The sequence below is a fragment of the Pocillopora verrucosa genome, chromosome 4, assembly GCF_036669915.1.
Source record: "Pocillopora verrucosa isolate sample1 chromosome 4, ASM3666991v2, whole genome shotgun sequence".
Lineage (NCBI taxonomy): Eukaryota > Metazoa > Cnidaria > Anthozoa > Scleractinia > Pocilloporidae > Pocillopora > Pocillopora verrucosa.
This window is the reverse complement of record NC_089315.1, coordinates 25,452,284-25,464,306: the sequence shown is the minus strand read 5'-3', so window position 1 is coordinate 25,464,306 and position 12,023 is coordinate 25,452,284. Positions and strand designations below refer to the sequence as shown.

The 12,023-nt window shown below is 39.1% G+C and overlaps 1 protein-coding gene and 1 non-coding gene across 4 annotated transcripts; both read left to right on the top strand.

Moving 5' to 3' along the window:
* The first annotated feature begins 2,393 nt into the window (after window positions 1-2,393).
* LOC131775961 (zinc finger RNA-binding protein) lies at window positions 2,394-11,986 on the top strand. Of its 3 annotated transcripts, XM_059092085.2 has the most exons (16): window positions 2,394-3,325; window positions 3,711-3,881; window positions 4,454-4,751; window positions 5,368-5,418; window positions 5,513-5,652; window positions 5,768-5,889; window positions 6,001-6,208; window positions 6,588-6,888; window positions 7,136-7,228; window positions 7,374-7,432; window positions 7,529-7,670; window positions 8,791-8,870; window positions 10,071-10,166; window positions 10,889-11,000; window positions 11,089-11,186; window positions 11,435-11,986. In XM_059092085.2, exons 1-16 carry the CDS (start codon window positions 2,414-2,416, stop codon window positions 11,678-11,680), a joined length of 3,129 nt encoding a protein of 1,042 aa, XP_058948068.2. In that variant the 5' UTR covers window positions 2,394-2,413; the 3' UTR covers window positions 11,681-11,986. The 3 variants fall into 3 exon arrangements, with proteins under 3 accessions (XP_058948068.2, XP_066020892.1, XP_058948069.2); XM_066164795.1 differs by lacking the exons at window positions 10,889-11,000; window positions 11,089-11,186; window positions 11,435-11,986 and adding an exon at window positions 10,390-10,427 and having other exon boundaries at window positions 10,071-10,257; XM_059092086.2 differs by lacking the exons at window positions 8,791-8,870; window positions 11,089-11,186; window positions 11,435-11,986.
* On the top strand, window positions 11,285-11,351 carry LOC131776014 (small nucleolar RNA SNORD57). Its single transcript, XR_009339518.1, has one exon. It is a non-coding gene; the product is annotated as a small nucleolar RNA SNORD57 (small nucleolar RNA).
* Window positions 11,987-12,023: the final 37 nt, after the last annotated feature.

The window sequence follows — 12,023 nt, the reverse complement described above, 5'->3', positions numbered from 1 at the left end:
AGCGCTTTTCATCGAAGAAGAATAGACGTAATTAGTGGCGTTATCTTGATTAGGTTATATTGTTTAAAAATCGGTCAGATGTAAAATTAAATTACCTTTCAAATGCCGGGTTTTCAATTTGTGTTAAGATTCAAATGCGGCAGATTTACGAGGTTCGACCATCAATTTCGCCAAGAAAGCAAAACATTACAGAAATATTCCTTTTAGTAAAATTTCCGTACTGCCCCATACTATCGTAAAACAAATCTGTTTTCCCAATGGTAATGTATTGTTTTTGTCACTCTATCCAAGAACTGAACGTATAATGTAGTGTGGGGCTGTGCGGAATTTTACCTTCCTTTTTGGCCCGTTATTGCCGTCAGTTTCAGATAACACGTCGGTAGTCTATTTACTTTTCGAAAAGCTTAAGTATACGTTGTAGATTCCCGCTCCACGTAGGTGCACGCTCACTTCCAACTCAGCTTTACCATAAGAGTTGCGGTCCTTTTGCTAAGCGCAACGAATAAACAGGATCAGTAACGTAGAGTCAGTTCTGCTCCATGTTGGTCAAAAACCGCTGACACAGCCGTAATGACTCTTGACTCAAAAGTGTTGGATTAGAGGCGCTGACCAACAGGATAGCGGTTCTTACAGCGATACTGTCGATACGTCATGATTCACGTGAACATCAGAAGTTAAAAGAAATATACAGTTTACAGTATACTTAATTCAATTATAGTTTGTATGTTTACGTAGTGGGATAAAGCAAGATAACAGCTGCTGATAAGAGCTTAAGTATGAAACGTGATTACCAAAGAATTAACTCACTGAGAATAAAAACAGGGCGCTTGTTATCAGTAATGTGATTTCTACTCAGCCACACTTATCAAATAAGACGCCCAAAATTGCATATGGTTACTGGTAGTTCAAACCTTGCATTTAGCCTCAAATTTTCAGAAATTCGGATGCTTTTCTATGCTTTTTAAGTTGCACAAGACTGCATATAAAGAATCGAACCACTGAATCAAATTTCCAAACTACTCGCTTTGTATGTCGCTCAATAAACATAATTTCAATCTTGTTTTTGATTTTTAGGGTCAAGAATTGACTTTTGCCCTTGAAGTAGACTTATTTGAGAAATCGTTATCTGTGAAGTATGCTAGACTTATCTTAATCCTCTGAGATATTCGGCGAGGATCAAAGCCATGCCTACGCAGACAACCTGCACTTACTGATGGCGAGTGGTTGATTGGACTGAAGAAGAGCAATGGCTAGACGGCTTGTGACAGCAAAGTGGTCAAATGAGAGGCTGTTACTTTACTCGAGTAGGTTGAACGAATTCAAAGCAGTAGCCCTCTTTTGATAAATGTAGATAAGCAATGATTTTAACATTACTTCGAGAACAGATTCGCCAAGATTCATCATTGCATTTGTGTCAACTTGTTTATTTAACAGCTATTCGCCGAAGTTGGGGTGGCTAGTGGTGGGTATTTACCAAGCCGCGAAGCAGAGAGGTAAATATTCACTGTTAGATACCGACGCTGAGGTAAATAATAGTTTTCGTATACACTAAATAGCGAGATAATTTAGCACAAAAATGTTATTTTATCTCAATCATTTATTCCTGCAACGATTACAATATTTTTGGGCATAAATCCCGTGAGTTTCTCGGAGGTGAATGGCAAAGGATAAACGGAGTTTGAGTACCCAATCAAAGCGTGCCTTCAACCAAATCGACCGTTTTGTCTATACTAATTTATTCTATCGCCTTTATGTAAAGATGGCGGCCGGGTCAATTTTCAAATTATGAGAAATAAGGTGGAAAATCTACCATTTATCATATGGTATTTGGATATTTCTCCAGAACTTCTTCGACGTAAGGGTTGTCAAGATTGGCAACATTTCAGCAAAAGTGTATTAGGTTCGAAGAAGGCAATTATACAGAACAGCAAAGTAAATAATCTTCAGCGTTCCAGAAAAAACATGACTTAAGTCCAATTCTCATGGCATTCATCAAGTGGTGTTGTAAACACGAACTCTAATAAAACTCGAGTGAAAAGTCTCAAGGAAGAGTAGCTTCACTATGACTAAGGTACTGCGGGCAGCTCTCAAGAGGTACTAATCCTGTACTTTATCATTTCGGAAGAGACGAATGGCTTCAATTTAAAGACGGCTCTGTTAGTTACCATGAAATTTCGGTGCGGATAGGGAAACTGCCGTTAAATCAAAAGAGAGCTTATCTTTGTCGCGTCCAATTTTACGATACGCGCCGCCTTCAAGAAAGCGCCGCCATAGAGTCGAGAAACTTAATTTCGTAAGAGCCGCGGCACTCATTAGCCTCGTTTTCAAGATAATTGCTATCCAGGCCTCTCCTTTTGCACTTTGCCGGTTTGACGTCTTGACCACGTGCCTCTTTCTCCTTTAGTCATCCAACATGGCCGCCAGCAATTACTACGGCTATTCTTCGGGAGGACAACACACGCAGGGTTTTACTCAAGCTCAGAATCCATCGATTCAAACCAGTTATGGAACACCCCAAGGAACTACTGGTTACGGAGTTCAAGCTTCTGCTCCCGCTGGAGGGCACTATGTTCCCCCACAAAATCAAGCACCTAGACAAGTCGTACAAGCGCCTTACTCAGCTGGCACAACTGCTTATGCTCAACAAGGATCTTCCGCGCAAGGAGGTGCTTATGGCTATACGGCAAGACAACAGGACGCTCCGCCGCCACCGCCACCGGCAAATGCCTCTTATCAGGCAGCTCACGGCGCTTACCAAGCACATCACGGTTCAGCTCAATACTACGATCGCGAGGCCTACGAAACCAAGGCGTCTTATTATTCGCAACAGCCGTCCACGAACGTACAGGGCGGACAAAATGCTTATTACGCTCAGAACACTACTGGGGCAGCCAAAGCAGCTTACCCAACGTCTGGAACAAATGTTTATCCGACATCAGTGAGCGCTACGCCGGTTATTGCGAAAACTCATCCGACCCAAGCTTACTCATCTCAATCGTCCACTGTGGCTTATCCGTATTCTAACGCTCGTACACAGACAACCGCTTACGGCCAAACAAGTTCGTACAACACTTCAAGTTATGGTGGTTCCTCAACTGGGAATGCTGCAAATTACCAACCTCAAGCTTACGAGGCAGCTGTCTATAACGCCGCCGCGGCCTTCGTTCAACAACAACATCATCAACAGACACCACAACGGCAAGGGTGGAAAAACAAGATCGGAGCTGGTCAACAGAAACAGCAGATGATGAAGCCTAAGCCACCGCCGAAACAACCTCAACTTCATTACTGCGATGTTTGCAAGATTAGTTGTGCAGGACCACAGGTTAGTATCAATAAATATTTCAACATCGCATATGAAATTTTTTTTATATAAGCTTACATGTACCTTTAAAACATGTATTATTTAACTTATGAATACGCACTAAACCAACTTTCCGACCGCTTTTGAGTCTCGTATTTATTTTTTCGTTCTCAAGACTTGTTATGAGCAAAAGTTTTTAACACGGTTCTTTATGTACCTTTGCTGGTTGTGGCCACGTGTGAAGCATTAAGCGTGTCAAATGCTATTTTTGTGTCACCTGAGTTTGCAAGTCTCGGCGACGACTGTAGTTGTACTGCACTTACATTAGATATGTCTGTAAACTTGAAATGCCTGCAGTAATTAGATATTCTGTTTGTTTAATATTGATTGAAATTACTTCTTTCAGACATACAGAGAACATTTAGAGGGTCAGAAACATAAGAAGAAGGAACAAGCTGCCAAGCAAAAAGAAAAGGAATCCCTTCCATCTAATGCATATCGTTGTGAGCTTTGTGATGTCACTTGTACAGGGACTGATGCATTTGCTGCCCATCTTAAAGGTTCAAAACATCAGAAGGTAAAAGTTGTTTATTATTGCACAATAGAATACAAATTTGGGATATCTAGCAGGCTGTGTTGAAGATATTTTTATCTGTTTCACATCTCTGCCACACACCCATTGCTATATGAATGAGTTTAATCACTCGCGTGCAATTTAGATAGCTAGTTTCATTTTTTCAGTTTTGAATGTGATATCTTTTTGGACTGCTACAATTCAGGCATGATTTATCGGAATGATCCATGGATTTAACGTACATGTATGCAACATTTCTCTTATTTTGTGATCAAGTTAACCCTTTACATCCTAACATCAGTATCCATATTCTCTATACTCTTCTGTATACATTTCTTTTGGTACTGACAAGGAGAATTTGTTTAACCTTAACAATCATGTCCTTTACTCACACAATCTTAAAGAATGATTCAGCAGTGATACTATAAGGAGGAATTAGATGATGCTCACTCCCAAGCTTTAAAGGTTAACAGAAACTGTGATAGGATTGCAGTGCGATTTATTGTATAATCAAATGTAAAGAAAGGGTAACCACCTGGGTAATGTATCTAGACTCTGATTTTGTGCTTTTACAGGTTGTGAAACTACATCAGAAGCTCGGTAAACCAATTCCTGAACCTGCACCACTGAAACCTCCAGAACCCAAGGAGACCAAAGAAAATAGTGACAAGAAAGCTGGCAATGGGAACAAAGGAGCTATGCGAAAACAGCCTCCAAAGAAGATGGCTGCTCCTAAGATCACTTTTGTTGGTGGCACAAAGCTAACTTCCACAGGACTTGTCAAGAGTGAGGCTGGGTCCACAAATGCTGGTGTTTCTGCTGGTACCTCTACTGCTGGTACACCAGTGGGACAAGATGCTGAAATGGAAGAGGGTTGGTACTACTGTTTTCTTCCTGGTCAATTTATTAAACATTCAATTTCAGTATCAGTACAGGTACATGTAATTAACAGTCATAACCCAAGAGTTGTTTTTTAGAATTCCATAATCTATGCATTGACATTGATTTCCAAGAATTTTTAGATTTCTGATTGGTTAAGTTTTATTTCTTCAAATGATTGTTGTATAGACGCGTAACAACTATGGTTAAAGACTCAAATCTGGATCTTTGTATTTCTAAATGAATAATAGGCTGTCACCTTTAAACAATGGAAACCTAAGGTGTAATTTGTACTCACTTTAATACGTGTAAATATTTTTGACTTTGAATAAAGGAGGTAAGTATCTAAAGAAACTGTGGTGCTGTGTAGGTGGTAGAGTATAAAAAGATAATTTGGTACAATCAACTGAGTTGATTACTTAAATTGGCCATCGTTAAAATTTTTAAAGCTGACGTTTGAAGTGTTAGTCCTTTGTCAGAGGGAATCAATTGCTCTGACGAAGGCTTTGAAACTCTTAACAGTGGCCAATTTACATTATCAACTCAGTTGAGAATACCAAATTACCTAATATTTGACTTTGTTGTAATGATAACTTTTGTTGTCTTGCAGAGAAATTTGACTTGGCAAATTTTACAGGGGTTGATAAGAGCAAGATTGTTGGTATGTTTGCTGCTAATTAACCATTATTTAATCCATTATTTAATCTTGTACTGTACCATGCTAACCTTCTTGTGCATGTGCAATACAATTTTAGGAGGAGAATATCTAGAGGAAGTGAAAAATGATGAGGGGAAAGTTATCAGCTTCCACTGCAAATTGTGTGAGTGCAAATTCAATGATCCAAACGCCAAAGAAGCACATCTTGCAGGACGCCGACATAGGCTATCTTATAAGGTTGGTGAAACAGGTGGATTTGTGCTTTGTAGAGAATTTGTCTTTTTTCATACCAATTTTACAGTATTCTGAACTTTTTATAAACACTGTTTATTTATTTATTTTTTTTTTTCAGAAAAAAGTTCAGCCTGATTTGGTGGTTGATGTTAAACCTGGTGGCCGTGGCCGTCTCAGCAAAGTGCAAGAAGACAAGTTTCGTCGACAGTGGGAACAAGAACAATACTGGCAATGGAAAAAGTACAAACAGTTTTCCTGATTTTTTTATCAGCAGTGTTGGATAAATTTAGGATAAAGCAGTGTTCCTTGCTCTGACCAAACTTGGTTTGTTTATTCATTTCTGGCACACAGGGGTAGACATGAAGAAGAATTACGCCGTTGGGAGGAGGAGGAGTATTACAGAAGAGTAGAAGAGGAAAGATTCTGGGAAGAAGAAAGTCGTCGCCGTTTTGAAGCAGAATTCTTTGAATGGGGTCCAAGTCGTATGGGTCCCCCAAGAGGTCCTCCAGGGCCAATGGGACCACGCCCTCTCATGGAAGGAGTTGGTGACATGGGGCCGGTAGGCATTTTTGTTTTATACTGAACAAGCAGGAAGCTCTGACTTGTTCTATTATATTTGATTGATCAGCAAATCTTCAATGTTGAAATTATCATAAATTTATGGCAGACAGAAAGGAGAATTGATTTCTGAATCTCCAGAATGAAAGGGTTAATTGATAGTCTGTGTACTATTGATAGGTTTGAAACAAAAATTGAATTTCCTCTGGGAATGGGGGCAGTCACTTTCAGAGCTTTTCATTTTGGGGATTTTTATAGGAATATCCTTGAGCAACACTTTCAAGCTTGTATATATTAGATTTCATGCCTTTTTGTACTGTATTGCCTTCACCACATGTACGGTGTAGTTGATAACTAATTTGTTTTGTCACCATTAACAGCCCATCCCACGTCCAAGGTACGATACTCCTGATGACCGCCTAGTGATGGCGAAACATTCTGCAATTTATCCCAATGAGCAAGAGCTACAGGCAGTCCAGAAGATCGTGTCTTCCTCAGAGAAGGCTTTAAAACTTGTGTCAGATCTGATTGCTGAACAAGATCTTTCAACACAGCCTAAGAAAGAAGGGGAAGAAATAAAAGAGGAAGTGAAGATGGAGGTGAAAGAGTCGGATGAGAGCAGTGACGAGAAAAAAGAAGATGAGGAGAAGAAAGATTCCAGCAAACCCTCTTCCCCACCCAGTAAGTTGACCTTCATCAGCTGAATTGTGGTTTTTTTTGTCCTAAATAATGGGAAATATTTTATCAGGTAGTGAAGAGCTTAAAGTTTTCTTTTACTGCACTACATGAATGTGTTAACACAAGGTAAAAGCTTTTGGTGCTGTACTGTAGGATGAGCTACAAACAAGCTCTGAGGTTTTCTAACAATTGTTATAAAACATTTTATCCCATACTTAATTTTCATCAAGCTTTTTTTTTATATTTTTAGGAGCTCTTAAAGGTGTTATGAGAGTTGGTGTGCTTGCAAAAGGCTTATTACTTCATGAACGCCTTGATGTTGATTTGGTTGTGCTTTGTCACGGTAAGGAAATTCTTTTAAATCCTTCTCTTAAATAACTGTCTTTCATGTATATTGTATCTTGACCTTGAATAGTTGCTTTGAAATCTTTTTATGACATACCATGATCAGTTTGCTAATTGGAGATTGTTTTCCTTTTTTCGAGTAGATAAACCAACAAAGATGCTTCTGAACAGAGTAGCAGACCTCCTGCCAGCACATCTTGCAGTAAGTATAGGTTTTCAGTGGCATACTATTAGAATCCTGAACAGCTTTTGTTTCAAGGGTGAAAAATAATCTGTTGCAATCTTATTTTTGTGGCAGAAAGTGACAGAAGAGAAGTATGATCTCAAGGTAGTGCCTGAGGAAGCTGCCATGAAAATTTCTACTGCAACTGACCCAAAAGTGGTGGTTACCATCACTCTGACATCACCTGTCATGCGCGAGGGGGAGGAGGGAGAACACGGTACCTGTTAAAATGACCTTCTACACTACCACAGGGCCCTTGTTAAGTCACTTTTTAGATGCAACAAAATTAACCTTAACCAATTTGGAAATTGTGATTCTGATTTACATATTTAGTTTAAAAATTTTACACAGGAAGAAACATATTTTGAATGTATACTTGTGAGCAGTGGTTGCCTATTACAGATCTTATAAAGGGCCCAGTGGTTTATACTTAGAAAACACAAATGTTTGTGTCTTGCTAACTGGTGTTGCTTTTGAGGAACATGAATCAAATTGCCTACAAATGCAAATCAAGTGCATTTAATTAGTTGCAACCATTGACTGGGAACCTTTGGATGTCATCTGTAAGTTCAGCTTTCAATTGAGGTAATTTTATATATTTCAAAGTCATTATCAAACATAAATACAACCTTTCCATTCGAGGGCCAAAAAGTTATTTGAAACATTTTTATCACTGATGTTTGGTAAAATTCAAAACTAAGGTGTATAGTTGTTTTTTATTTAGGGGGGCACTAGAAATGTTTTGTGGAAAAGTCAATCACTGATTGAGTGTTCCTCTTAAGTCCAAAAGCATCCCATTTTGCCTAAGGATACAAAATAATTATGTTGTTAACTGTGAAGCAATGCCCGTGCAAAAAGCCTATCAGCCATGTGCTTGATAATCATTCTGATGTTGTTGCAAATCTGCAGAATTCTGTGTGTAATTCTTGTACACCTACATGTAGATGTCTTCCATCCATGCTACAGTGTGGAAGGAGGAGATGGAAAGATTCTTGGCTCTTTGTGTGTGTTTGTTTGTGTGGCATTCAGAATGGTCCTTTGCATATTTTCAATACCATGTTCCAGGATTCATTCACACTTTTGTGGCTCATTTGATCTTAAAAAACAAGAGAGGAAAAGCTTCTGTTTCACATTAATTAAAAATTTGTGAAGCACTAACACTATGTTGCATGAAGGTCACTTTTCATTCAGAATTCACCAGTATTTTCCTTTTTAAGCCCAACTGTTACTTGATTGTTTTATGTGATTGTGATGTATTGGTGGCATTGTTGTGTTGTCCTTGAATATGCTGGGACATCTTTCCACCTCCTGCTTATCCACCCGATTCTCACCCGTAGCTGAAGATGATCCTCAAGTGCTGGACAGGCCAAAATGCTTAGCTGCATTGGCATCGCTACGACATGCTAAATGGTTTCAGGTTCGGCTCATTTGCTGTTTTAAGAGGAATTGTCACATTCTCTCTTACAATGTAGTGTAGTAGTCCTGCTGTTGGAGGTACATCTGACAAATATGAGAATTCCAAATAATTGATTCAGTTTTTAAGTACAGTACATGTATATTTAATACATGGACATCCCAGATTTTGGCTTGTTTACAAATTTTGTATGGAGATGTACTTTAAAAGAACCCAAGCATAGATGGTATGCATAAATGGTGGGCTGAACTGGTATTCTTTTGTACTCGAGTGAATTAGCCCAATGAGCCTTGTCTTTGAGGTAAGGTTTTATTCTTCCTTAAACAAGGCTAGGAGGGCATATCTACATGAATACAAAAGAGTACTAATGGTGTCTGCCATTTATACATTGGGTCTACTCTGGAAAATAGTAAGGTGCATGTTGTGGTTATCAAATTTACTTCCAACTGCAGTGTTAAATGCATGTTAATTACTGGTTGTATTTAAAATATATTTGGATGAGAAGTTCTGATTTGAAGTCGTCAACAGGTATGTGTATTGTGAGCAAATATGTGACACTTCCTCTTTGGGAAACCAGAAGTCACCAGGTGTCTCCTCTGGTTTTCATGGTGTATTTATGGGTTCTTATGTAACAATAACTTATTTGTAAATGAGCATTTCATTGGTGAGTGGAGTGCTGGTTTGCAGTTTACATGTACATTTTAAGTTGTTTATAAATTTCCATCGGTGTAGACTGATTAACCCTTTGACACCTAAGAATGACCAGCATATAATTTCTCCCTACAATAATTCCCCTGAATCACACCTAAGGTTATGAGAATAAAGGAAAAGATCACCAAATAAAGAGGCTCTTGATTGTTAAACAAATTCTCCCCGTCAGCTACTGAGAAAGTATAGAGAACAGTATGGAGAATATGCATACTGAGTTTAGGGTGTAAAGGGTTAATGTGTGTATTTGAGAGCATCTCATATGTGCAATTATAAGTATAGAGCAATGGCCTTGAAGTATTTAATACATCTTTTGACGAAGTTTAGTTTTACGGAAAATGTTTCATGGGTTTACATTAAATATGATGTACCAATACTCAGTTCTACTTTATGTACATATGTATGCATGGTTTATTTTGGTAACATAAATTCATAGTTGCGCGGTGATTACAAATTGTTTCCTTTTCTGATTCTTACTTTGTTTCCATTTTCCAGGCCAAAGCAAACGGTTTGCAGTCTTGTGTCATCATTATACGCGTCATGCGTGATTTGTGCCGAAGAATACCGGCTTTTTCTCCTCTCAACAACTGGGTATGTGCATCGTACATTTTAAGGGACCACTTCTTATGTTCTCAGTCCAGGGGCTGTACGGTTAAAGCAAGGTGTCTTAGGCTCTCTAGTGGTCGAAAGGAATGAAACTGCTGGCACACAGTACTTGTTTGGGAAACGTTCATATAGCGATCTTCTAACTAGTATTTTTAGCAAGGGAAATTGTTCTGTTTTTCTTTACATTAGTTCAGTTTCAAACAACCAGGCACTGGCCTATACAATTGTTAAGAAAGGAAAAACTGTAGACTACACTCTTGGACCATGGCATATATCAGTTTTGGTTAATACCTAGCTAGTTTACCCTGTAGATCTGTCTCATTGCTCTCCCCTATTGCAGTATTTCGCTTCTTTTTTTTATAAGTGGGGAGAATTTGGTATTTTGTCGGTGCGCGACCTTGAAGCCTATTAGTCACTCTAGTCTTCTCAGGCGAGGACGATAAACCTTAGACTCCGTCTCCTGTCTCTTCTTTGTACCGGTTATCAGCGGAACGTTAAAAGAACCCACACAATTCTCGCAAAGAGTTGGGAACAGCTCCCGGCGTTGTAGGCTATCCTTGTTGTTTCAAGCAGCTTTAAGCTGATCTAGGCCAGTCTGTCTAAATATCGCAAATTGATTAAAAAAAATACTGGAAATTCAAGGTAGGCATCTGTGCGATATAAATTTATTCACACTTTGCTTACTTGTGTTAAATGGATTATGATAGGCGATGGAGCTGTTGGTGGAGAAGGCGCTTAGCAGTAGTCAACAGGCGCTGGGACCTGGAGAAGCTTTCCGCCGCGTGTTAGAATGTATTTCTAGTGGACTTCTCCTAGAAGGTGCAGTTATCATTTTCGGTTGTTTAAAAGCTGGCTCTAGCATTATCTGGTGAGCAAAGTAGAAAACTCTCTTTCTTTGGTGCCACAGGTGGACCAGGATTGAGTGATCCTTGTGAGAAGGAAACTATTGATGCTCTTGGTACTGTTTCAATGCAAGAAAGAGAAGATCTGACGGCTTCAGCACAGGTGAGGCACACCTTTTTAATGGTTTTGTCTTTGTTGCTGTTTTATACTTTTTTAGTGGTGTGAATCAGTTTTTTTCTCGTTAACTCTCGGTTACAAGGCCCAAATGATGAGCAGATTTTACCTGACACTTGCTGGAGGGAAAAACTGATTTAATGAGCCTGATGGGCCTATTTACTTTTGCTTTTTTTGGTCACGGAGTAAGGTTTTAATTTTGTAGACATTTAAATTATGATTTATTTCCTTTTTAGCACGCCCTTCGACTAACAGCTTTCCGACAACTTCACAAAGTTCTCGCGATCGATCGACTCCCGCCCCAATCAAAGTTCCGACGCAATCGCGGAAGAAGCTTTAAGAGAAGGCGCGAAGACAGTGGCCAGGGGGAGGAAGGAGCCAAGAAAGAGAAAAAAGAGGGGGAGGGGGAGAGTGGCGGAGAATCGAGCATGGAAGTATCCTCTGCGGGTGGTGCTGAGCCCAAGGCCGATATCAAGACGTAATTATCAGACAACTTGAAACGATCACTACGAGAAATTCTAAGAAGCACCAACGAAGATATATGCAAGAGCTGAAAGTTATTGTACTTTGTTTTAACTTAAAGGAGTTCGCTCAATTGTTGTTGAAATGCAAACAATGTTATAGAGTTGGCGCTCGTCAGTGTTAACGTGTTCAAGTTAGATGCTTGTTAACAACTTTGCTCCCCGTTTTTGTGGACAGTTAAGACATGCTTGGTAAGAATGTTAATTTCATGAAACAAAATGACTTAAAATATTACAGAAAATTAAAGAGAAGTTGTTCAGCCAGAATTGTTTTTCTTATGAACACATTTTTTCAAATTCATCA

Excerpts from the sequence above, each read along its gene's own strand:
- LOC131775961 (XM_059092085.2), top strand. The coding sequence starts at position 2,414 with ATGGCCGCCAGCAATTACTACGGCTATTCTTCGGGAGGACAACACACG. Across the intron at positions 5,890-6,000 it reads CAATACTGGCAATGGAAAAA|GGGTAGACATGAAGAAGAAT; the intron begins GTACAAACAGTT and ends TCTGGCACACAG. Across the intron at positions 11,187-11,434 it reads ATCTGACGGCTTCAGCACAG|CACGCCCTTCGACTAACAGC; the intron begins GTGAGGCACACC and ends TTTCCTTTTTAG.